This window comes from Schistocerca gregaria, chromosome 2 (assembly GCF_023897955.1).
Source record: "Schistocerca gregaria isolate iqSchGreg1 chromosome 2, iqSchGreg1.2, whole genome shotgun sequence".
In the NCBI taxonomy this organism is placed as follows: Eukaryota; Metazoa; Arthropoda; class Insecta; order Orthoptera; family Acrididae; genus Schistocerca; species Schistocerca gregaria.
In genome coordinates, this window is record NC_064921.1 from 673069502 (window position 1) to 673095626 (window position 26125).

The 26125-nt window shown below is 37.7% G+C and overlaps 1 protein-coding gene across 2 annotated transcripts in view; it reads left to right on the plus strand.

Annotated features, from left to right (window-relative positions):
- The window catches only part of LOC126334727 (serine/threonine-protein kinase ATR-like), a 402997-nt gene that overhangs the window by 315155 nt on the left and 61717 nt on the right, over positions 1 to 26125 (plus strand). For both annotated transcript variants that reach the window (XM_049997265.1, XM_049997266.1), the window contains exons 33-36: positions 7087 to 7259; positions 11829 to 12001; positions 17316 to 17459; positions 19389 to 19537. In XM_049997265.1, the coding sequence (XP_049853222.1) occupies positions 7087 to 7259; positions 11829 to 12001; positions 17316 to 17459; positions 19389 to 19537 (639 nt within the window). The remainder of the gene's footprint in view (positions 1 to 7086; positions 7260 to 11828; positions 12002 to 17315; positions 17460 to 19388; positions 19538 to 26125) is intronic.

Genomic DNA, 26125 nt, shown 5'->3' on the forward strand with positions numbered 1-26125 from the left:
ACAGGTAGTGTTGCAGATGATGTGAACTCACTATGAGAAATGTTTGCTAGCAGTGTGGACAGAGACTGAAACAAGAAACAAGGTCACAAACATGTTGTGAAACATTGCACCTTCATGTTCCACACATTCTGAACACTTTTGTGTTTTTTGTCTAACATATCTGTTGATGGCTGTAAAGTCAAAACCAGTTATCTGTTTAAGTAAATCAAAAGTTACAGTGACTGTTGTTTCTTCAAGTTTTATTTATTAATTTTTGAGGTTTGTGCCTCAGTCTGTAAAAATGGAAACCTCCTGGGATTGCTTTGTTGTCTGTCTGTCTCTATGGTTGCTAACAACTCTTTCTCAAGAACAGATAGCTGTATCAAGTTCAAATTTATGTCACATATTAAGATCTGTAGTCTCTTGGCAGTGAAAACATTTAATAAAATCTTCTGTATGTACATATATGAACTGACCTAACCTGCTCATTTCTTTTTGGATATCTGGGCTAGTCTAAGGAACTACTGTAGAGATTTTGATGCAGTCTCGGAATTCCCAGGACCGATATCTTGTCAGTATCTATATTGAAAACAATAAAAATTGAGATTCTCCATTCTGAGGATGGACAATATAAAGCTTGCAAGGAGCCCTCAGCGTGCGAGCCCACTCGCACGTGGCCAATTCCTTCAAATTGATGTCACTAGCCTGCCCCAAAATTAAAGTGAGGTATTTTATGACCTTTTCAGTTAACTTAGTGTTTTATTTCTGAGATGAAGGTTACAACTCTGCAACTTAGGAAGATCAGGCTGTAATTGCTGTTGTTACAAGTATTATATGTGTCTTTCTACTGTTTTTATTGGTTTCTCTTTTTATATTTTAGCACTGTGTGCCGCATCAGTAATAAGTCCTGACAGTTCTGTGCATAACATGTGGAAAACATTTATGATATCTATACGAACTGTTATACCGTGCCTTTGTTCTTCCATGAGCCATAAGACTAATTTGACTAAGATTGTACTGATGTTTCCACTTAGAAGTTGCAGTAGGAGTATCAACATCTAGGTATTTGTATTGATGTGAAATAAAATAATCACACATGCCCAGTCATAGGTAAAGCAGGTGGCAGAGTTTGGTTTACTAGTATGATATTAGGAAAATTCAGTTAATTTTTAAAGAAGACTGGTTACAGAACACTTATCCATCCCATCTTAGAAAATTGATCAAGTAATAATAACATGAATAATGGGAGATATTGATTGTATATAAAGAAGGACAGCACAGATGCTTACAGGTTTGTTTCACTCGCAGAGGAATCTCACAGTGATCCTGAACAACCTGAAGTAGCAGATGCTTGAAGGTACATGCCAATTATTCTGTGAAATCCTACTCACAAAAAGCCAAGAACCAACAGTAAATGAAGAACTTAGTAATATACTTCAGTCTCCTGTGTATCACTCTCATAGAAACCATGAAGACAAGATTAGACTAATTACAATGACAGATGCATGTAAGCATTCATTCTTCCCACACTCCATAGACAGTTATAATAGTCATAAACAGTAACATCTGGTGCAAAGGCAAGTATCCTCTACCATGTACTTTACTGTACTTTCGACATTATGTATGTAATTTTATATGTACAGGTGTTAAAATCTTTCACATGCTTTGTAGTGAGATGCTTTGAGATCGAAAGTTGTTTGATTACACCATAAGTTTTAGGATTCTACACTTTATGTTAAGGCCATGGTACTAAGATAATGCGTTGTGCTTTTTTTCTTTTACTTATTGTGGAAGAGCAGTAGCATTTTGTTCCCCAGAAAGTTTAGTAATGTTTAGTGGTTGACTACCTTCCTTTCTTGATGTTATCTGTAATGGACTGAGGAGCCCTGTAACAATAACATATATTACTAAGAAAGAATTTTCAGTAATCAGATACTATTGAGGCTTCCAAATTCAGAGGAAACAAAATAAATGGAAAACTGAAGTAATAACTGGTTACTGAAAATCCTAGCTCAACAAATATGTTTCTCTTTAACTTCAACTTTCAACGCATGTTGGACAATTCCACACTTGGTGGTGTAACTGGTGGTTAGTTAGCATCATAGGTTGAATAAGTTTGTAGTTTTCCATTAACATTACTTACTGGGATCTATGTTTTGTCAGCCTCTTCTCATCAATCCTAAATAGATACCCTTAAAATTTTAGTCTTCTTTTTTTAAATTGACTCAACTTAGATTTCATTTATCTGGTACACTCTCCCCTTTCTTGTAAACTGTTATATCCATTCTGAATATTTTGACACATTATCTTACAGAGGATCTTTCTCTCAAATGTCTTGCCTTCTTTTAGTCCAGATACTCCTGCTGTTTGGAGGTACTCAACTATCTTAAAGATATGGCAGGCCTGTGAGCTGGAACAGTCAGCTCCAGTGCATACTTGATTGCACAGTCCTTTCCTACAGAGGTTTTTCCCCCTCCCCATTTGCAGGTGATTGTATCCAAACCTTGATTGAAGATATGCAATATTAAAACATAAAAATGTTTATAATATTTGTGCAAGCAGAGAAAAATTGGAGTACTTTTATTTTGTTGTGGTTATTATCTTAGTAATGATAACTCTTATTGTGTGCCAGTGCCATAAGCTGCTCCTGATAATAGTAATACGTTCCAGTTTCCATGTTGGAAGATATAAAAACATACTGATTTCCTGATACACCCTTTTGTGTGTATATTCTATGTATTGTTGTATTGATCACAATTGAAGCATCAATTAGCTACACTCTAAATCCCAATTATGTGGGACAGTGTGTTTATGGCTTTCCACAAAATTATGCGTCGAAATCTTACATCTGGCCTCAGTGGTCAGAGACAGTAGTCATATGGGTGTGAGAGTTGTGCTTGCGTGAATCGTGTGCGCTGTTGTGTTGTCTTCTTTAAAAGAAGCCCTTTTGACCAAAAGACCACATGTTCGGCAGTCTTCTTGTTGTGCCTGTCTGCAACTCAATATCTTCTGTATACAGTGGGTAGCAATATATTCATTCTTTAAGTTCTGGAGTGTTGTTGAGTTCATAGTCTATGTTGTTGTTGTTGTGCTCTTCAGTCCTGAGATTGGTTTAATGCAGCTCTCCATGCTACTCTATCCTGGACAAGCTTCATCATCTCCCAGTACCTACTGCAACCTACATCCTTCTGAATCTTGTTAGTGCATTCATCTCTTGGTCTCCCTCTATGATTTTTACCTTCCACACTGCCCTCCAATACTAAATTGGTGATCCCTTGATGCCTCAGAACATGTCCTACCAACCCATTCCTTCTTCTAGTCAAGTTGTGCCACAAACTTCTCTTCTCCCCAATCCTATTCAATACTTCCTCATTAGTTATGTGATCTACCCATTTAATCTTCAGCATTCTTCTGTAGCACCACCTTTCAAAAGCTTCTACTCTCTTCTTGTCCAAACTATTTATCGTCAATGTTTCACTTCCATACATGGCTCCACTCCATACAAATACTTTCAAAAATGACTTCCTGACACTTAAATCTATACTCGATGTCAACAAATTTCTCTTCTTCAGAAACGCTTTCCTTGCCATTGCCAGTCTACATTTTATATCCTCTCTACTTCGACCATCATCAGTTATTTTGCTCCCCAAATAGCAAAACTCCTTTACTACTTTAAGTGTCTCATTTTCTAATCTAATTCCCTCAGCATCACTCGACGTTATTAGACTACATTCCATTATCCTTGTTTTGCTTTTGTTGGTGTTCATCTTATATCCTCCTTTCAAGACCCTATCCATTCTGTTCAACTGCTCTTCCAAGTCCTTTGCTGTCTCTTACAGAATTACAATGTCTTCGCGAACCTCAAAGTTTTTATTTCTTCTCCTTGGATTTTAATACCTACTCCGAATTTTTCTTTTGTTTCCTTTACTGCTTGCTCAATATACAGATTGAATAACATCGGGGAGAGACTACAACCCTGTCTCACTTCCTTCCCAACTACTGGTTCCTTTTCATACCCCTCTACCCTTATAACTACCATCTGGTTTCTGTACAAATTGTAAATAGCCTTTCGCTCCCTATATTTTACCCCTGCTACGTTCAGACTTTGAAAGAGAGTTTTCCAGTCAATATTGTCAAATGCCAGAAACATAGGTTTGCCCTTCCTTAATCTAGCTTCTAAGGTAAGTCGTAGCGTCAGTATTGTCTCACATGTTCCAACATTTCTACGAAATCCAAACTGATCTTCCCCGTGGTCGGCTTGTACTAGTTTTTCCATTCGTCTGTAAAGAATTCGCATTAGTATTTTGCAGCTGTGACTTATTAAAGTGACTGTTCAGTAATTTTCACATCTGTCAACACGTGCTTTCTTTACGATTGGAATTATTATGTTCGTCCTGATGTCGGAGGGTATGTCGCCTGTTTCGTACATCTTGCTCACCATATGGTAGAGTTTTCTCAGGACTGGCTCTCCCAAGGCTGTCAGTAGTTCTAATGAAACGTTGTCTACTCTGGGGGCCTTGTTTCGACTCAGGTCTTTCAGTGCTCTGTCAAACTCTTCACGCAGTATAATGTCTCCCATTTCATGTTCATCTACATCCTCTTCCATTTCCATAATATTGTCCTCAAGTACATTGCCCTTGTATAGACCCTCTATATACTCCTTCCACCTTTCTGCCTTCCCTTCTTTGGTTAGAACTGGGTTCCCGTCCGAGCTCTTGATATTCGTACAAGTAGTTCTCTTTTCTCCAAAGGTCTCTTTAGTTTTCCTGTAGGCAGTACCTATCTTACCCCTAGTGATACTCGCTTCTACATCCTTACATATAACTTATGCTATGTGCAAAATTCTACCAGGCGGCTTCCTCTTTCATTTCTTAGCCCCAATCCATATTCACCTACTACATTTCCTTCTCTCCCTTTTCCTACTACCGAATTCCAGTCGCCCATGACTATTAAATTTTCGTCACCCTTCACTATCTGAATAATTTCTTTTATTTCATCATAGATTTCTTCAATATCTTCATCATCTGCGGAGCTAGTTGGCATATAAACTTGTACTACTGTAGTAGGCGTGGGCTTTGTATCTATCTTTGCCACAATAATGCGTTCACTATGCTGTTTGTAGTAGCTTACCCGCACTCCTATTTTGCTATTCATTATTAAACCTACTCCTCCATTACCCCTATTTGATTTTGTATTTATAACCCTGTATTCACCTGACCAAAAGTATTGTTCCTCCTGCCACCAAACTTCAGTAATTCCCACTATATCTAACTTTAACCTATGCATTTCCCTTTTTAAATTTTCTAACCTACCTGCCCGATTAAGGGATCTGACATTCCACGCTCCGATCCGTAGAACGCCAGTTTTCTTTCTCCTGATAACGGCATCCTCTTGAGTAGTCCCCGCCCGTAGATCCAATGGGGGACTATTTTACCTCCGGAATATATTACCCAAGAGGACGCCATCATCATTTAACCATACAGTAAAGCTGCATGCCCTCGGGAAATATTACGGCCGTAGTTTCCCCTTACTTTCAGCCGTTCGCAGTACCAGCAGAGCAAGGCCGTTTTGGTTATTGTTACAAGGCCAGAGCAGTCAATCATCCAGACTGTTGCCCTTGCAACTACTGAAAAGGCTGCTGCCCCCCTTCAGGAACCACATGTTTGTCTGGCCTCTCAACAGATACCCCTCCGTTGTGGTTGCACCTTCGGTATGGCTATCTGTATCACTGAGGCACGCAAGCTTCCCCACCAATGGCAAGGACTGTTTCTGAGAGAGTGATAATCCGACCTTGTGCATATTTCTGCTGCCAGATCTCAACACCTGTGTAACTCTCATTCACCTTCCTTGCTGTCTCGACAGATGACACTCATACCCGTTCAGAGCTGCATTCGACTCCAGACCTCACAAACTACACTTATCTCTGTTGGCTTCTAGATGCCTCATTTATTAAATGTTTTAAGGATCTCCCATTGATAGACAGTAACAAATGTGGGGTGGAGTCCATACCGTACTTATATCATAATAAATATTGTAATAACAATAAAGTTTGCTCTTAATTATTTTATATACCATATGTAACAATGTTAACAATGAAATGTAAATATTTTTAATATCAAATGATGTAAAATCCAGGAAGAAACATAACAATATTATGAAAAGTAAAGTTGCCACTCACCATATAGCGGAGAAGCTGAGTCGCAGATAAGCACAGTGGAAAGACTTTCACAGTTAAAGCTTTCAGCCATTGACCTTCGTCAACAATAGACACGCACGCGTGTCCACACACACACACACACACACACACACACACACACACACACACACACACACACACACACACACACTCCTCTTAGGAATAATTATTCTAATTGATCAAAGTTTGTATTAGCTCACTAACATTATACAAGAAAATAATCAGTTTTTGAAAATATAATTGGATTGATAAAATAATCTATTCACCAAGGGGCAGCATGAGACAACACATGTAAAAGTTATGAAAATGTGGAAGATTTTAGAGGAAGTGGTTCATTGTTCTGTCAGTATAGTTGAGGAGAAAGGAAGGGGGATGAAGGAAGAAGACTGATGAGGTATAGGAAATGTGGAGGGTTATCAAAAAGTCTCCCAGAACCCCGTGTTATGGGAGGTTTACTGCACGGGATTAGAAGGAAAGATTGAATGTTGGTTGAATGACTGTTGACCAACAGTCGGTTCTTCCCTTTCATTCCATCTGTTTAGTCTCCCCTCATATTGGGTTGTGGGTGACTTTTTTGTAACCCCATTTCCTGTACCTTGTCAGTTCTTTTCCTTCATCCTTCTTTCTTACCCTCCAGCCCTTCTGCTAGAGGAAGGAGCCACGGCTTCGAAAGCTTGCGCATTTTACGTGTGTTTCTTCCTGCTATCACTTTGTGAGTAGATTTTTCGTCTCTCTAGTTATATTATAATTTCATTATTGAAACTCAAAACCTGAAGTTAGTAATTTACTGAAATGTTGATACTAAAAGCAACAATGTGTGCTGTCAATAGGCTTTACTTGCATACATTATTTTTTAACCTACTCAAATATTTGTCTGCAGTTCTTATATTCTGATTCTGTTTGTCCTGTAGAGATGTTCAGTTGGCAATTGTGAACTGTTATGGAAGCTCTTTAAAATATGGCTGTAAATATATTTATCAGTCTATGCCACGGATGTTGACACTGTGGCTTGATTACGGTTCCAACCAAACTGCTGCTGGTCGCAGTAATGCTGGAATGGCTGTAAAAATGACGGAGCTAATAGGTGAATATAAATTTGACCAAGCATTCTTGCTAATATTTCTCAAGCACAGTTACTCATCAAATACAACAAAGGAAAAAAGTCTGATTATATTTCTCCATTGAAGATGTTGCTTAGCTGCAAGGAAATATTTCTCGACACTGAAAAATTAGATCATAAGATTAATATCATCATTGTTCAGTTGGAGTCATTCATGTTTAGATAAGGGGCACAAATGTGAAGATTTTCAGCAGCACTTGCATTATGGAGATTATTCTACATCTAATCAATATTTTGGTAATACAGGGTGTTCAAAAAGTCTCTCCGCAGTGCCGTATGATTGTTAGCCACGCATGCCGTATGCCACAGTGAACATACCGAAATGAGACTCAGTGAAATACAAGTCATTAATTTATTGAATATTCATTTTTACTTACAAATTTTCACATTAAATGTTGAAAGTGTCCCCCCTGTTGTTGAATACACAATTCAATTCGTCTAATCATGTTTCAAACACAAACTGTAACATTTCTTGTGTAACAGAAGCGGTGAAAGTGACTATTGCACCTTTCAATTCATGGATGGATTTTGGACGGTTTTTTTATGCAGTTGCTTTCACTGCACCCCAGAAGAAAAAGTCAGACCAAAGTACCTGTGAAATTATGCAATCACCAAAAACATCAGCAAGCAGTCACATTGAAATGCAAGTTGTATGCACGGTTGCGCCATCTTGTTGAAAATAACCGTTCAGTGTTTCACTAAACACATTTCTTACCAGTTTTTTCCGACTAATAGCCATTTTATTGGAAATATCGAGTAGTTCATCCTCAGACAAAACGCTAGGACGACCACTTCTCGGTGCATCTGTCACTGAACCCGTACTTCGACATTTGTTAGTCAAATCTCGCACAGTATCGTGATGTGGGAGTATTCTCTCTGGCTTTGAGCAGTAGTTAAACTAAAAACACGTTTTCTTCAATGGTTAGCATTTTAACAGTGACAAAAATGAAGCAAACGAACAAAGGAACTTAACTTAAAACCTTAACGTCAACACGTAACAACACACGCCAATGATACTACTGACGCTGGCTGAGATAAACGAAACAGAGAAATGTTGGGAGAGTCCACTTGAAGGGAAGTAACCCAGGCAGGCGAACATTTGTATGGCACTGCGGGGAGACTTTTTGAACACCCCGTAGCTGATTAGTGGATAAAACTATTACATGTAGCAAAATGAAAAAATGAATTAAATGAAAAATCTGTTAGTCTTAGTAACAACAACACAACAATAATAAAAATATTAATTTGTTGAATGAACCACTTGGTGCTGCTTGCATGTTTGTTTGTCTGTATCTGTTTCATTCTTTCTCTTTGTTATTCCTAATGCTTTTCTTCTCTCCTTTACCTTAACATTCTTATGTTTTCTAGTAACACTTTAAAGAAGAATTTTAATTTCTGTATTTGTGTTTTGGGGATACCATTTGTTTGAAATTCTTGTGGACATGATTTCACCGAAGAGACATAATTTTTCTTTTTCGCATCTCCATAAACCTTGGGAAATTTTTAAATTTCTCATCAAGCTTCTGTGTAGAGTCCAAGGTATCTTTCTCCATTCATAATCTTTGAGTTTAGTGATTTCTAGGTCTGATTATCTCTCTTTCTTGTGGTTGCCACACAAAGAACTTTGGACTTTTACCGTCTTGTAGTTTTATTTTTGTGAGGCTGTCAGCTATATGTTCTTTAATTTTGTAATGTGGAATTATACATGTCATTAAGTATGTCAACTTTCTTACTTTATTAGTTTGTAAAGTAAAATGTTTATAGTGCTGATGTATCGCTTATAATTAAGATATTTTTCTCTTAACTCATGTAAGACAAGTTTTAGTTTTATATAATTGGTATATTTGATTCATTTTACTACTGTTATTTGACCATTGTGATATATTAATCCTGTGTTTCACAATAATTTTGTTTTCAAATTAAACAGGGTTTTTATTGTGAGCCCATTTTCTAGTCTAAAAGTTACATCATGGAAACTTTTGTTTTATCTCTTTCTCTAAGTTTGAACTTGTATTTCTTTCTTAATACCAAGTTTCTCATGATAGTAGTTATGAATAAAATCATCTCATTTTGGAAGCTGTATCATTTTGTTATGGAACCTAAGCACTCAGAAAATTATCTCTGTCCTCATTGACAGAAACACTTTTTTTTTTTTTTTATTTTTTATTGCTGTAGCTTGTTGATGTTGTTGTATAGATAACACAAAGCTACTAGTTCCACTGGTTGCCAGTTAATTAGTCAGATTTAAATTCACATTGCTTAGCAGTTTGGCGTCCGATTCTTTTCTCGGCCAATAGTCAAGTTAATTTTGGGTACCGATTACCACAATCAGCAAGGGTATGGACAGATCACCAACAAGCATCCTACTGTTGGAGTGAAGAACTCTATTCTCAGTGATATGTTTCTGCATGTAATGTGTCTTGCACAAATAGCTCGATGCATAACAACTGTTTCTGTCGGTACTTGTGCAAATTTTGACAGTAAACCAGTTTGCTAAAGTGTCAGGCCAGTGATCCAGATATATGTTGATCTATACATCGTTGATCCTGTGACTTTTCCTGGCATTTAATCTTATTTTGAATTCTCTAAATATTTGCAATTGTGATAAATACTGATATAGTGTTATTCAAATATCACATTGAACAAATTTTGCTTCCCATTGTCTTATTCTGTCAGGCTTCAATTTACTCACATATGCAAGGATTGTGAGAATAAAACATTACAAATCTGTTATCAGAGTCATATTGTCCTGATCTACCAGTACTATCCATCCGACTTTCATTCAGCCCGTGTCTTAATTAGTCTGGATTGTCCTGTTCGATGATCTATTATTTCTTACTTAAAAACTAAATAGATATGATTCTTACCTCACATAACTGCCCCCATCCCCAATTGCAGGTTTGTCTTCTGCATCCCAGCCCTCTCCACTGCAACCCTGATCCTTCAACCCTATACTGCCTTCTACTCCCATCTCCATTATTATTGTGACACCAAAAGCAGAGATGGATATAATTCATGTTTCTCTAACAACATATGCAATGTTACTGTTAAGCTTTAAACTTCATGAAAAGAAAGCAAGTGGTCAGATAGTGACAATTTTCAGTGCCTTGTGTAGTTAACATTAAGATTCTAGATAGACTGGAGTGGGTACTTTCTCCCAGTACTACCAAATCTGAACTTTGTGGGATGGAATCTATATCTGGCATGTGGCTGATTTCCGCTACGTAATTATTCTCAAACTAACGCTCCCCATCCCACATACAGACTGTTTTGTGTGTCTCTAACTGTTCTATTATTATCTGTTACTTTTGCAATATATAAGGTTTCTGAACAATGTCTTCTCCATTTCATTGTTTATTTTCTTTAATTATGCTTTACTATTTTTACTCTGAATATCTTCCTGTTTGATCCATTAGTCTAATCCTTTTAGAAAAGTGCTTATGAAGAAAACTTGTGATTCTTTCGTCTTCCTGTGTCGAAATGTTTATTGAATAGCTGAGTTCTTACAGTCTAATGAAAGAAAACAGCATCTGGAACAGTCACTATATTTATTATTTTGTTTACTAGTTTTGATTTGATAAACATATCCTCAGATCTAAAAAAAAGTGATGCAAAGTGCAATTTATCCAAAAGGGTTACCATGTAGCAGTAGACTGGATAAACTGCACTCTTCTGAACTAGCTTTAGATCTCAAATGGTCTGTTCATCAGACCAATAATCACAGTTACAAATACAAAGTGTGTCTGGAGGAATGGTCAGTATGCTCCAAACTGCATACCTTAAGAGCTGTGGGCAGTTGTTCAGTAGAAGAGATCTGTTTCACAGTAGTGCAGATGAACCAGTACTCATAGCTCTTAAGTTATGCATTTAGAGCCCAAGTTTACTTTTTTCCCCCTTGTTTCGGTCCATACTACTGCCTCTTAAAATATGGAAAGCAAAGAGCTTGCAGTATTGAAGATGAAGTAGTACTTTAACTCTTAAGTACAAATTTTAGAGCCCCTGTTTATTAGGCCTTTTTGCTTTTCAGTATAATTACAGTCCCTCCTGAGACACCCTGTATAGTAAGTGATACAGTTTTTTTTTCCATTATACCAACAGTGGTCACAATTTTCCTAAGACATCACTCTTCAGTCCTTTTTGTACTGGTGATTCCCGTTTCTATGTTATCAAATAAGACGGTACAGTTTTTAAGTACTGGACATCTTTTCAGCATGGGCATTGTTTTCCACATAGCCATTCTGGTATAAGTTTTCCATGATTTTCCTAAATCCTACAAGACAAATGTTCTGATGGGCCCTTTGAAAAAGGCACGATTGGTTTCCTTCCCTCTACCAAATCTTTACCCAACCAAGCCTGTGTTTGTCTCTCATGGTCTTGTCACTGAAAAGATTTTAAATCCCTGACTGTGTCCCTTCCTTCCTGTAGTTCTTTGGTCGAATATCATCATACGTATTTCTTTTTCATATATGTGAAACATAATATTGATAAGGTCTATGAATAATGATGATTTTTATTTATCTCTGTTTTGTTCAGTAAAAGTAACATCAGTTCTACCCCCTTACATGCTGATGACTGCACTGTCACAGCTTATATCAAGAGTGTGTCATCAGAATAGCATGGTGGTGAAACAGCTGAAGACTATAATTATCAGAGTGCTCGTCGCATATCCACATTATGTTCTTTGGATGTTGATGGCACCGTTAAAGGTAAATTGCATCTTAAAATGTCATATTGTCTGTACCTTTTGACAGTGAAATCTGCATTTGTCATGTGATTGGAGTTATCTGGTACTAACGTATATGTGTTAATTATTCACTTCGCTGAGAGCGAGAGAGAGAGAGAGAGAGAGAGAGAGAGAGAGAGAGAGAGAGAGAGAGAGAATGGATGTATGTGCATATGTATGGTCCACATTTCCTCCTTAATCACTGGACAAATTTCAGTCAAATTTGGTACACACACTAATTATTGTCTGGAGAGAAGTACTGTGTGGCTAAGAACCACCTTGCTCCCATAGTGGTTGGATTGAGAGTGGGGCGAATAGGTTTATGACACTTGACATAATGATGCTTGCCTGCAGGACTGGCTTGCTGTGCGGGTAGTATCAGAATGTTCCAAGCTGCACGTGTGCAAGTGGTAATGACTGAGCAAAGAGAGGGGAGTGGAGGAGATGGGTAGTGAGAGGTGGAGTATGAGATAGACAGAGAAAGGGAAGAGGACAAGATGGACAGAGAGAGGGGGGCAGGAGGAGGTGAACAGACATACAGGGAGAAGAATGAGCTGGATGGATAGAGGTGGAAGATGAGATGGTCAGAGAGAGAGGAGGAGGAGCTGGACTGTAAGGGCAGAGGAGATGGTCTGAGAGAGGGGAAAAAAGGGGTTGATAGGGAGGGAGAGGAGGAGATGGACAGATAGAATTTAAGGCAGATATGGAATAAGAGAAGAAGGACGAGGAGGAGGTGAACAAAATTAGTTGTGAGGATGATATATACAGTGGGGGGGGGGGGGGGGGGGGGGAGGAGGAGGCATGTGGAAGATAGTGATGGGTAGGGAGCAGATGGAAAAGAGAATATGGATGGAGCTAGGTGGAAGAGGGAGAGGGTGTTTGGAGCCAGTCCAAAGAGGGAGAGCGTATGACAAGGCAGAGAGAAGGAGAATGAAAAGATGGACAGAGATAGGCAGAAGGAGGAGATGGGCAGACAAAAGGGGGGGGGGAGTAGGAGATGGGCAGAGAGAGGGAACAGGAGACAGACAGACAAAGAGGAGGGGAATATGGACAGAAAGTGGGGAAGAGGGGATGCATAAAGAGATGAGGGAGGAGTAAATCGACAAAGAGAGGTGGGATGAGGAATTGGATAGAGAGATGGGAAGGAGGAGGTGAACAGAGAGAGGGGGAGAAGTAGATGGAGAGAAGGGGGATGTTTAAAAGATGTATGAACTGAAGAAGATTGGGGATAAATGGGAAAGCATACGGGATGTGAGGAGGCAGGTGGAAGAGGGAGAAAGCGTGAGGTGAATGAGTGAGGCAGTGTGGGGAAGCAAGTGGAAGAGGAACAAATTGTGATGAGGCAGGTGAAAGAGGTACAGGGTGTGGGGAGGCAAGTTGAAGGACAAGATGGGAGGAGGCACGTGGAAGAGGGGAGAGAGAAATAGTTCATGTTTCTCCCTTTCAAGTAGAAGATTGAAATAAATAAATATCCAGGCAACACCAGGTACTCTGCTAATATATTATACAAATGGGTGTTGTATTTACTTATGTATGTTTCACATACCCTCCTAAACCACATGACTGATTTCAGCCAAACTTGTCCCTCACGTCACTCACTCTCTGGAAAGCAGTACATTGGGGATAAGAACGGTCTACCTCCCATAGTGGCAGTGGGCGGAGGGTTTGAAATGGCAGTAACACATAAGCATAACTCAGGAGCATCTTTAGTAATTTCAACCAAATTTTGTACATACATGACTCAATATTTGTGTAACTATCCGTATAACAATACTGTGGTGGTGTATACCACATCAACCATAGGAGTGTCATTGGGGGTGAGAAGATGTGATACGTGAAAATATTCAATACTGACCAATATTAGTGTCGAATTAATAGTTTTTGGGGTTGCTAGATTCACTGGTGACAGTCGTGATGATGATTTTTCTCTGTAATGCGTGAAGCAATTTCAACCAAACTTGGCACATGTATCACTTGCTACCTGTAAAAGATAGCCTTGACAGTAAGACATCGCTAGCACACCTACGGCTAAGGGTGAGGGTGAAATAAAAGCATAGCTCTCATAAAAACACTGTTGGAGTGTTACCCTACACATCTAAAGGTGAAGTGAAGGATGAGAAGAATAAGATATAAAAATGTTTGAAAACAACCTGTTGGTATTTAGTTAACTTGGAATACATTAAAAGTGCAAAACACAATCTGTCTCTCATTTGTGTCATCCAATGTGATAAACCATTTTTTAAAGAAAAGAATGAATGACTATTAGTGACTGAAGAGATGAGGTGAAATACCTGTGCTATTACAAAAGTTAAAAGTATTTGTTCAATTTGAACACGTAAAATGTTGTGTCATTGTCCACGACTTCTTCCAAACTTGTTATACATGGAGATTTAAAGTTTCCTTAGGATTCAGAAACTTCAGGCGAAATTCACTGCAGATGAAATATGTGTAAAAATATCTTGAATAATTGTGACAACAAAAATAATCAATTTTCAGTTTTTGAAACTGCATAGGCAAAGAAAATCTACTCACTGAGGTGTGGCAGGAGAACACACACATATAAAGGTTAAGAAAATTTGCCTGCTTTCGGAGTCAGTGACTCATTCTTCTGGCAGAGGGGTTGAAGGGGAATGAAGAGGGATGAAGAAAAAGGACTGATGACCTTTAAGAAATGGGAAGAGTTTGGAAAAGTGGCCAAAAACCGTGGGTCAGGAGAGATTTACAGGAAGGAATGAAAAAATAGTCTTTCCTTTTCATCCTATCTCGTAAGTCTCTCTGACCTGCGTTGTGGAACACCTTTTCAAACTTCCCTCATTTCCTAAATTTCGCAAGTCCTTTCCCTTCAATCCTTCTGCCAGGAGGAGGAGCTATTGGCTCCAAAAATAATGCACATTTCCTTAACCTTAATATGTGTGTATTCTCGTGCTGCTGCTGGTGGGCTTCTTGAATTTGCATACACAATGGCCTGATTGTCTAACATCGATGCTAATTAACTTGGAAATGGCAGAATATATAGAATTTTTTTCTTAAACATTTTTTTTCTCTGCACAAATCTACCCTTCAACACCCTTACAAGGTTTCAGACTGCTTTCTAACCACCCTGCATATTAAATGTGTTGATTGTTTTTTACTTTTGGCATGTACTACAGATTGACTGAAGAGAAATATTCTTTTGCTTGAGTAGAGCTAGTTCTAAAAATTATGTTGTTGAGTTAGGTAATTGAAAATGAATGAAATTTTACATTCGTGGAGGCTAAACATGACTTGGGATGTTCTCTATTCATGTTCAAACACAGTTGAATTTATGTCTTCAAATCTATAAATTCTTTGATAAATATTACCATTAAATACTTAAACTCCCATTATAAAGTGTAGCCACATTGCCACCATTTTGTTGACCGGATAATAATGAGCTAGCTGTACTCTTAAATAAAGCTCAAGACAGCAACTCAAAACATAATGACTCTAGGAGCAGTAAGTGAATTGCATGTGTTCACAACAGTTTCTGTTGTGCCTATGGCTGTATTTGTTACACACCGTGTTACGTATTATGATTCTGGTGTTAGGATTTTATTACGTGTAAGCCACATCTACATCAATACTCTGCAAATCACATTTAAGTGTCTGGCAGAGTGTTCACCGAACCACCTTCACATTTCTCTAATATTCCAATCTCATATAGCACACAGAAAAAACAAACACCTTTATTTTTCCATACGAACTCTGATTTCCCTTATTTTATCATGGTAATCAGTTCTCCTTATGTAGGTCAGTGTCAAGAAAATATTTTCGCATTTGGAGGAGAAAATTGCTGATTGGAATTTTGTGAGAAAATTCCTCCACAATCAAAAATGCTTTGTTTTAATGAAGTCCATCCCAAATCCTGTATCATTTCAGTAACACTCTCTCCCCTAGTTCACGATAATTTAAAATGTGCTGCCCTTCTTTGAACGTTTACGATGTACTCCACAATCCTATCTGGTAAGGATCCCACACCATGCAGCAGTATTCTAAAGAGGACATACAAGTGTAGTGTAGGCAGTCTCCTTAGTAGACCTGTTACATTTCCTAAGTTTCCTGCCAATAAAACACAATCTTTGATTAGCCTTCCCCACAACATTTTCTATGTGTATCTTCCAATTTAAGTTGTTTGTAATTTAATTCCTAGGTATATAGTTGAATGTACAGCCTTTAGATTTGACTGATTCGTTTTAGAACTTACGTGAATGACCTCTCACTTTTCGTTATTTAGGGTCAATTGCCAATTTTCACACAATACTTCCATCTTTTCTAAATCGTTTTTCAATTTATTTTGATCTTCCGATGACTTTACTAGTCGATAAACAACAGCATCATTTGCAAACAACCTAAGACGGCTTCTCAGATTGTCTCCTAAATTGTTTATGTAGATAAGGAACAGCAAAGGGCCTATAAAACTATTTTGGGGAACACCAGAAATCACTTCTGTTTTACTCTATGACTTGCCATCAGTTACTACAATTTGAAATCTCTTGTTGACACCACTCAACACTTTGTGTGAGTAAAGAGCTAGTTGTGTTTCACAAGAATGATGTTTTCTAAATCTGTATGAACTGTGTGTCAATAAACCATTTTCTTCATGGTATTTTATACACGTATGTTATGTATGTATATAATGTATTTTATACATTATGTAGTGGCTATGACACACACTTGCCATAAGAGTTACAGTACTTTTCTGTAATGATTTGAAAAACCCTGGCAGATTAATACTTTGTTGTAATAGCATTCAAAAACGGGAACTTTGTTTCACAGGCAAGTGTACTACCGAATGAGCTGTCCAAGTACAATTTAGAACCCGTCCTGACAACTTCAATTCCACCATTAACCCTTCTGTCTTCCAGAATTTACAGACGTTCTCCCACCGTGGGACTAACACACTGAAAGAAAGGAGAAATAGCTTAACCACAGAATCTAGGGAGTGGTTTCCGGAATGAATTTTCACTCTGCAGTGGAGTGTGTGCTGACTCAAACTTCCTGGCAGATTAAAACGACTTATGAAACTGGGACTCAAACCTGGAATCTATGCGGGTGGGTCATGAGTTGTACTTCAATAGCTCAATCACAAAAGGCAAAGGTCCCAGGTTCAAGTGCCAGTCCGGCATGCAGTTTTAATTTGTCAGAGGTTTCAAATTCGGACACATTCTGCTCCAGAGTGAAAATTCATTCTAGTTGTAAATATCACAATTTTGAACTATAAACATTATTAGTTAAGATCCTCTTTAATTTTTGTACTATATTGATACTTTTTTTTACAGTCTAATTACAATGTTCGAGCCAAACGGTGTCATGAAATCCTGCATGATGAGAGCGTCATCCACGCTGGTCTCTCAAAACTCGTCAGTGACTACATTGCACTAACAGATATGCTTATTGACCTCACAAACAAACCTGTTTCTGATGTAAGTTTCAAAATTTGTGTATATAAGTTAAACTAATCTGTGTTTCAATGTTTAGTTAAAGTACCTTTCAGGGATATAGTTGCTTATTAATTGTAATAATTAGTTTGAACAGACGGAAAGATGAAAATCTGTATATTATATTTTTATCTGGTGTAACTCAGATTTGCTTTTTTCAAAAGTTTAAATGGCGTAGATATTTGAAGATGCTGAATTGTGGTTAAAGGAACAATAATTTGAAGAAACAGGAGTGATACATGCCCAAGTAATTTTTCAGTGTTCTTTAGGAATTTAAGCAGTTATTTAATCATAGGTGTATTGCACAGTGAAAAATACACCTAAGCTAGAAAATGCACATATAGAATTGACTGAGATGACATGTGTAAATAATTTGTCAGATTTGAATTACTGTGTTGTAACATATTACTTAAGTAAACTGAAATTAATATGGGTCAGGGAATGTAAAGAAGGAAAAGTTGAAGTAGATTACTGGAACAGTGGGCACAATGGAAAATCAGGAAGATTAGAGTGGAAGAAGATGCTTTAAAGAAACTGAAAATTTGAAAAAAGAGCACACCGCAGATGTATGGTGGTCTAAAATACTAAAATGGTCCTCCTAATAAATGGCATTGGCTTTGTAGAAAAAATTGTTTCTAAACTTTTGAACCAAATTCAGGAAGACTATTAACATCTTTACTCAGTTTGAGGTCCATTAGAGCAGGTTATTTGGTGTGTTTTTAGAACTGATTAGTATTACCAAATGTTGTTCTGCTTAAGAAAGGAATGCAATAGTACAGTTAACCTGCTAATTTATGTTACAAATACTTTTTTCCATCAATTATTTGTTACTATTCAAATTATCCATTACTTTTCCTAAAGTAATCAATTGTTAGAGAACTTTAGCAGAGCAATGGTGACACGTTTCATGGAATGAGCCTTGTAATTTTTTCTCTTCTTAAAAGGTGAAGCAAGATGGCACATTAACTTAAGATATTAGATTTACATTTGAGTAGAGTAGAATTAAGTTCTGCATCAAGGCACACAGGCTTAGATTTTCCTTGATTTTCTTAAATTGCTTCAGGTTAATGTCTGTACCATTGAAAATGCTATGTTAAGTTAATTCTCCATCCTCAGCCAGTTGCCCCATTGATGCTCCAGTTCTATTAATCATTCACAATGGCTGATTAGAGGAGCTGTTTCAATAGAAGTTGGTCGATGGTGTGCAACTTTGTACTGATACTCACTTGTTTAAGGTTGCTACCAACATCAGCTTACAGAATTGTATGCTACTACACTGACAGTTGTTGAAGCCATATTGTTTCTGTGTTATCATTGCATTTTTGTATGGTCATGTACAAATTAAATTAACTTTCCAGTATCATATACGGGATATAGTATTCAAGTGTGTGAAGAACAATAAAGCTGCAAACCTAGACAAACTACAAACAAAAGAAACTGAAATGTTTGTACCTGTTACAAAACAGTAGATATTAAATCTAATGAATACCTTTATTTCAGAATTGCAGTTCCTAAGATATGGCACAAAACTAATGTAGCACCCCTTTTAAGAGCCAATAGTATCAGAAAACTTTTGTCCACTTTCACTTCTCTGGCATTTGTATTGAAAAGACTAATTCTATATTAAACATCAGAGTATTTTGACAAAAGTGTAATAAAAGAGCATTCAGGTTTTCACCCATCCAATGAAAATGTAAAATACTATCTGACACACGTGACAGTCTATTCTTGTTCTTGTATAGTATTTTCCATTTTGACTGTGGAGAACTGTTTATCTCTTTTGACAAAACATATAAAAGATATGTAAATATTTTCTATTGTTAGTTAAAAATGTTTAATGTAAATATTATGTATTGTTATTTAAAATGTTTAATTTCTAGTATTTGTGATGTGGCCATGTTTTTACTCCTGCAGGCATCAACGACTACAGTAACAGAACTCGTACCACAGCTCAACCAGCTTCTCAGATCACCAAATTTCAGCAGAATCATAGTCCCTACACAGAAGTATTTGAGTTTTGTTCTCCCTTCAAATGGTTCAAAGGAACACAACCCATTTCCAGAGTATGTAACTGCATCCAAAGTATATTTTCTAATATTGTTTTGAAGTTATGCATTAAAAATATCAATAAAATGCAGCAAGTATTACAGGATTATAATTTGTCACACCCCTGTGAGAGAACCTGTATGACCTTGACAATAGCACATCATGTGATGATAATTCTAAACTTATTGCTGCCAAATTATATCACTTTGTTCCCGTTGACTTCTTAACTCTCCAAAAGTAATCTGAAAGCAGTATGATTTGGTTGGGCAATTCATTAAGTATGCAGTCTTTCCTCTCAAACAATGGAAAATTCAGGATGGAGTGTGACAGTATTATAAAAAGGAAAGTTGCCACTCTCCATATAGTGGAGATGCTGAATCACAGATAGGCACAACAAAAAGACTGTCACAAATAAGCTTAATGTCAATAAGGCCCTCATCAGAAATAGACGCTATCACCCACCGGTGTCATTATCTGCCAACAAAGGAGTGTACATGATCGCATAAACTTAAAACCATGTAATTAAAAGAAACCAGAAAAAGTGTTATAGACTCTGTGTGTGTGTGTGTGTGTGTGTGTGTGTGTGTGTGTGTGTGTGTGTGTGTGTGTGTGCCGTCTGTTTTTGATGAAGGCTTTTCTGGCTGAAAGCCTATTTGTGACAGTCTCTTTGTTATGCCTATCTGCGTCTCATTCTTTCCTCTCATTTGATGTAATTAGTGATCCTGCTGTGGACCAAGTCTTGTGATTTTTACACCTGAAACCCTATAGCTTCTATTAACCACCAGTGAAAGGAATTCATGTAGAATATAAGGACCATATAAGAACTATTCATTCATCCCTCTATGTTTTCTGTGAAATTAGTCAGTCACTTACACAACACATATTTCACTAATGCTTTCATCTAATGACTGGCACACCCAAACAATTCAGGAGATATGTTAAGATCAATGTAGATTCAGCAAATGTCATAACCACATTAAAACCAATGGTCATTATCTACCAGCCAAAGATTGTAAATCATCACACAAACCGAAAACCATGTAATTAAAAAAGACTAGAAAAAGTGTTATAGACTCTCATGCCCAACTATTCAGTAGCCTGTAAGTATGATGAAGAAGAGGAATAGCAGGTGCTGATTTGTGTCAATTTTGGACATCATTGTGTAAAAAGGATATTAATGCTTTGCCAAAAATCAGAAATACTTTGTTTTGTTTAAGGTGACCAGATTTGTTTTATTCATATACCCTGCCAGCTGGTAAAGTGAGGCACTCAGTTTGTTACTACAAAAAGATGATACAAATTACACCATTGAGATTGTGTAAAGTGTCAGTCACTGTTGAAAGGGCAGATAGCCCTGACTGCTGTAGATGCAATGCATTCCCAAGCTTTCCATATTGTCTAGGAAGAAAGTTACACCCTCATGACTGACAACTATTACAGTTTGTCCATAATTGTTATGATTTTATCACCTGAATTATGATGTTACAGGAAATTACTAAAAAATTTTTTTAAAGAAATCGAAAAGGTAATGTTTATGTCTTACCAATCATTTATTGTTAAAATATTTTATAGATTGTAATGATTACCTTACTGAGTAGGTAGTAAATCTGCCTACGAATGATGTCATCGCCTTGCTAAGGTAGATTTTGCTGTGTGACAATGACAGTTTTTTGCTCTGCACATGTCAGCTGAAAAGGTAGCAATAAAACTTATTGTAAACCATGTGATAACCCATGGCTCAAAGTATTCGTTGGTAAGCTGTTGGCTGTTTTTCTAACCAGGTGACATCAAAAGATGTACGGTTCACCTATTAATTCATATGTAATGGTACACGCCATGCTGGCTCTATTATAGTAATGACTGTCACCTTTAAGTCTTTTTAATTGTACCTGGTGTAAATTATTATAGGTCAGGGAAGTTTTTTGGTAATTTTGTGAAATTATCTGTAGTCAGTGAGTTTGTTCGTTTTGTTAGAATTCAAAAACACTATGTGTACAGTGTTAGCTGCTAAGGTTTATTTAGTTGTTTTGTCAAAAAATACGAGGAATTAGATTTTACATGTCTGTTTGTTCCTTTGGCAGTCAGATACACAAATGATAGTGTGACCTTAAACAGTACAGATAATGAAACTTCCTGGCAGATTAAAACTGTGTGCCCGACCGAGACTCGAACTCGGGACCTTTGCCTTTCGCGGGCAAGTGCTCTACCATCTGAGCTACCGAAGCACGACTCACACCCGGTACTCACAGCTTCACTTCTGCCAGTATCCGTCTCCTACCTTCCAAACTTTACAGAAGCTCTCCTGTGAACCTTGCAGAACTAGCACTCCTGAAAGAAAGGATATTGCGTAGACATGGCTTAGCCACAGCCTGGGGGATGTTTCCAGAATGAGATTTTCACTCTGCTGTGGAGTGTGCGCTGATATGAAACTTCCTGGCAGATTAAAACTGTGTGCCCCACCGAGACTCGAACTCGGGACCTTTGCCTTTGGCGGGCAAGTGCTCTACCATCTGAGCTACCGAAGCACGACTCACGCCCGGTACTCACAGCTTCACTTCTGCCAGTATCCGTCTCCTACCTTCCAAACTTTACAGAAGCTCTCCTGCGAACCTTGCAGAAGTAGCACTTCTGAAAGAAAGGATGTTGCGGAGACATGGCTTAGCCACAGCCTGGGGGATGTTTCCAGAATGAGATTTTCACTCTGTAGCAGAGTGTGCGCTGATGTGAAGCTGTGAGTACCGGGCATGAGTCGTGCTTTGGTAGCTCAGATGGTAGAGCACTGGCCCGCGAAAGGCAAAGGTCCTGAGTTCGAGTCTCGGTCGGGCACTCAGTTTTAATCTGCCAGGAAGTTTCATATCAGCGCACACTCCGCTGCAGAGTGAAAATCTCATTCTAGTGCAGATAATATCTGGAGGGTCGAGGGGGTTGGGGGGAATAATGTAGAAGCTTCTGTTGATGTTCCAAATACCATTAGTTATGAATTTACTTATCATGTCAATCTGTAGTAAGAAGGAAATTGAAAAATGATCATAATAAGTAAGTAAGTTTTGTAAAAGTAGGCCTAAGTACTGTAGCAAATTCAGATGGTAATACTGTGAAAACCGAATTTTTAAGCTAAATAATGCTTGCAATTTTTATAATTTCCTGAGACAGGGTGCCTTCACACCCTGCACTCCATATATTCACCATGTTATTACTGACAGCCCTTTCTGAAGGTTTACAGCTATAGACCCTTCAGACCTTATCATTTACAACTGTAATCCCTCTCCTCCTGCTGTTCAACCACTATCCAGTTTCGCAATTCAACTCTGCTAGTCGTACAGGTGGCTGTAATTTTTGCCTTGGTTAGAGGAGCAGTACTGTGTGGGCTGGTTTTTTAAGTAGTTGTATCAGTTAAATAGGCTCCTGGAATGATAAATAGTGAGCCTACTGGCATGGTTCTAAACACACCAGTGAGCCTATATGTACAGCCCTCGGCACCTGGAAATGCACTGCCTTTTACTATATCAGTAGCAGAGTCATCCCCCTCCCTTCCCCCCCCCCCCCTTCCCCTCTTCCCCTCCTTGCAGGCAGAGGTCACAAAACCAGTGACTGTAGTAAAGGTAGAGCTTTAGTAGTTGGAGACTGCTTACATGGATAATTTGTATGTTGCAGAGCCAACTATGGCTGGTTTTTATACTAGAGTCCTGGTTCTTACGTGACATTGTGTTAATATGTTCAGTATAATTAATTTTTCATTAACGTATATTCCCAGGCAACTGAAAGTGGTGTATTTTTTTATTATTATTTTTTCATTTCTATCTCAGGTTATTTCACCTTGAGTTGGGCATCCACAGGGCAAACAGTTGATGTACGGACAATCAGTGAGCTGGGCTGTAGCCTACATGACTTCATATCTCAGCCAGGACCATCCATCAGGGGTGGGTAAAAGGCTTATGCAGTGGCCTACCTGGCAGGTAGCCTGAATCACCTTATCATGGGCTAGCTGATAGGCATTTTTGGGCACCCAGAGCAGCCTGACAGTCGTGTTTCTCAGAAGCTACTACGTGGGTTTGTGTAGCAATGATGAGTTTACAGTATGAACACAATCTTCCCATGTGTTCCAGTAAACCACAGACTTTCTTGTCCACTGCAGCACTGTAATACTTTGAAACCATCATTAGAATGTTATCTGTGTACACAAAGATCTTTCAGTTTCACTGTTCCCTTTCCTAATTCCAAGAAAGAGTTTAACTACCAGATCTTAGAAAATTTCCTCAGATATTGATGATTTTATGCATCCTTTTGTGATTGCTTCATAATTTTGCAGTTCTTGTTGACCATTCTACAACTAAGCATTCAAAATAGTCTGTGGAGTATTTTTTTATTGTGTTGTTCATATTGGGAGTTCTTTCACCCACATAAACACTGCAGACCACCAGATGTTACTGAAGGCATTGATGTCGATCAGTATGACAGTTACGTATTTTGAGGGGACCTATCTACGTACAAAGTTCCAAATGGAAAGCACTGTCAGTTGTTTTTCCTGGTCTGAACCATTTCTGACACTGGCTCAGCCATGGAGTTCCCAGTGTTTCCAGAGTCTGTTTCACAGCATCTGCTCTTTTTAAATGCTGACTGATCACTTAGCACTCTCAAACTATGATTGATATGTGATGTTATTGTTGACATTGTTTGACTACAGTATTGCCAAATGTTTCACTCTGTTTTCTTGTCACCTCTGTGATAAATGGTGATGATTATAATGATCACTCAGTTTCTGTTACATCCATACAATACAGGTATTAGTTACATTATTAATTGGCTGTAGTATTGTCAAATAAGATACTGCATATTTCACAGTTTTCTTGTAGCCTCTGTGACAAATAGAGATGATGACAATGATCACTATTGACCAATTTCACTTTTGCCAGCTTTCTCAAAAGTATTTGAAAAGGTTCTGTTCAAGCATCTCCTTAAGGATCTGGCTGCAAATAATATATTGTCCAAGTCACAGTTTGGATGTCTTAAGGGTTCTGATGTAGAGAAAGCTATTTGCACTTACAGTGAGAATGTACTTAATTCATTAGATAATGAATTACGGGCTACTGGCATTTTCTGTGACCTATCAAAAGACTTTGACTGTGTTAACCACAGCATTCTCTTACGTGAATTAGAATATTATTGTGTCGCTGGAAATAATGTGAAGTGGTTTGTGTCTTATCTATCTAACAGGAAACAAAGGGTGTCATTGCAAAATACCTGACTGGAGAATTAATTACATGTGGTGTTCCTCAAGGTTTTATCATGGGTCCATTGGCTTTTCTTTTGTACATTAATGACCTCTCACCTGTTACATTGCCAGATGCTAAGTTTGTTTTGTTTGCAGGTGATACAAACATTGCAATAAGTAGTAAGTCATGTACAGATTTAGAAATAGCTGCCAATCAAATTTTCACTTATATTAATAAGTGGTTTAAAGCTAATTCATTGCCCTTAAACTTTGAGAAGACCCACTATATGCAGTTCAGGACCTGTAAGAACCTTCCAAGGCATGCAGATTGAAGAGGTTGACCGTGTTAAATTTTAGGGATTACAACTCGTTAATAAATTCAGTTGGGAAGGGCATACCACAGAATTTCTTAAGTGCCTAAACAAGTCTGTATTTGCAGTGAGAATGATGTCAGATGTAGGAGATATAAATATAAAAAACTTGTATACTTTGCTTACTTTCATTTTATTATGTCGTATGGGATCATATTCCGGGGCAACTCGTTAAACTGAGAAAACGTTTTTAGTGTGCAAAAGTATGTTTTAAGAACCATTTGTGGTGTAAATTCAGGAACATCGTGTAGAAACCTGTTCAAGGAGCTTAGTATTCTAACCAGTATATTTATTCCTTATGAAATTTGTTGCAAGTAATTCTTATTTTCAACCAATAGCTCAATACATAGTATCAGTACTAGGAATAACAACAATCTACATAAAGACCTGAAATCACTTACCTTGGTCCAAAAAGGCGTTCAATATTCAGGAACACACATTGTCAATAAATTGCCAGGAACCATTAAAAACTTGGTTTCAGATAAAGCACAGTTTAAACAGAGTTTCAAAGACTTTTTGACAGGCAACTCCTTCTTCTCCATAGATGAATATCTTAACAGAGGCTGCTAAGCTGGCTTAAGTAAAAATATCTGTTGGTTGTCAATTTTGACAGCACTTGGTCACAACAGTCAAGATCAGATATTTTGTGTACGATAAATTTATTAAAAGTGCATAACAATGTTTCATTCTGACAGCATGTTAATCATGTAAAAATTAGCTGTTCCAGTTTAGCACATTGTATTCACCTATTTTGACAATCTCCTGACAAATGATCAGGATAGTAAGTATTATATTCAAATGTTTTATGTTTTTATTTTATACTTTGACATGAATCATCTTATTTTTTGGATCTATGGAACAAAATTTGAATCTAATCTAATACCAGTTAGCTGGTAACATAACTCAAAGAATGTTAATAGCCTGAGTATGAACACCAAAGGTACAGTACAAAGGTCATTACTGATAATGAGATGAATCAACATTCCATCCCCCATCAACCTGTTGATCTCATTTAGGTCATC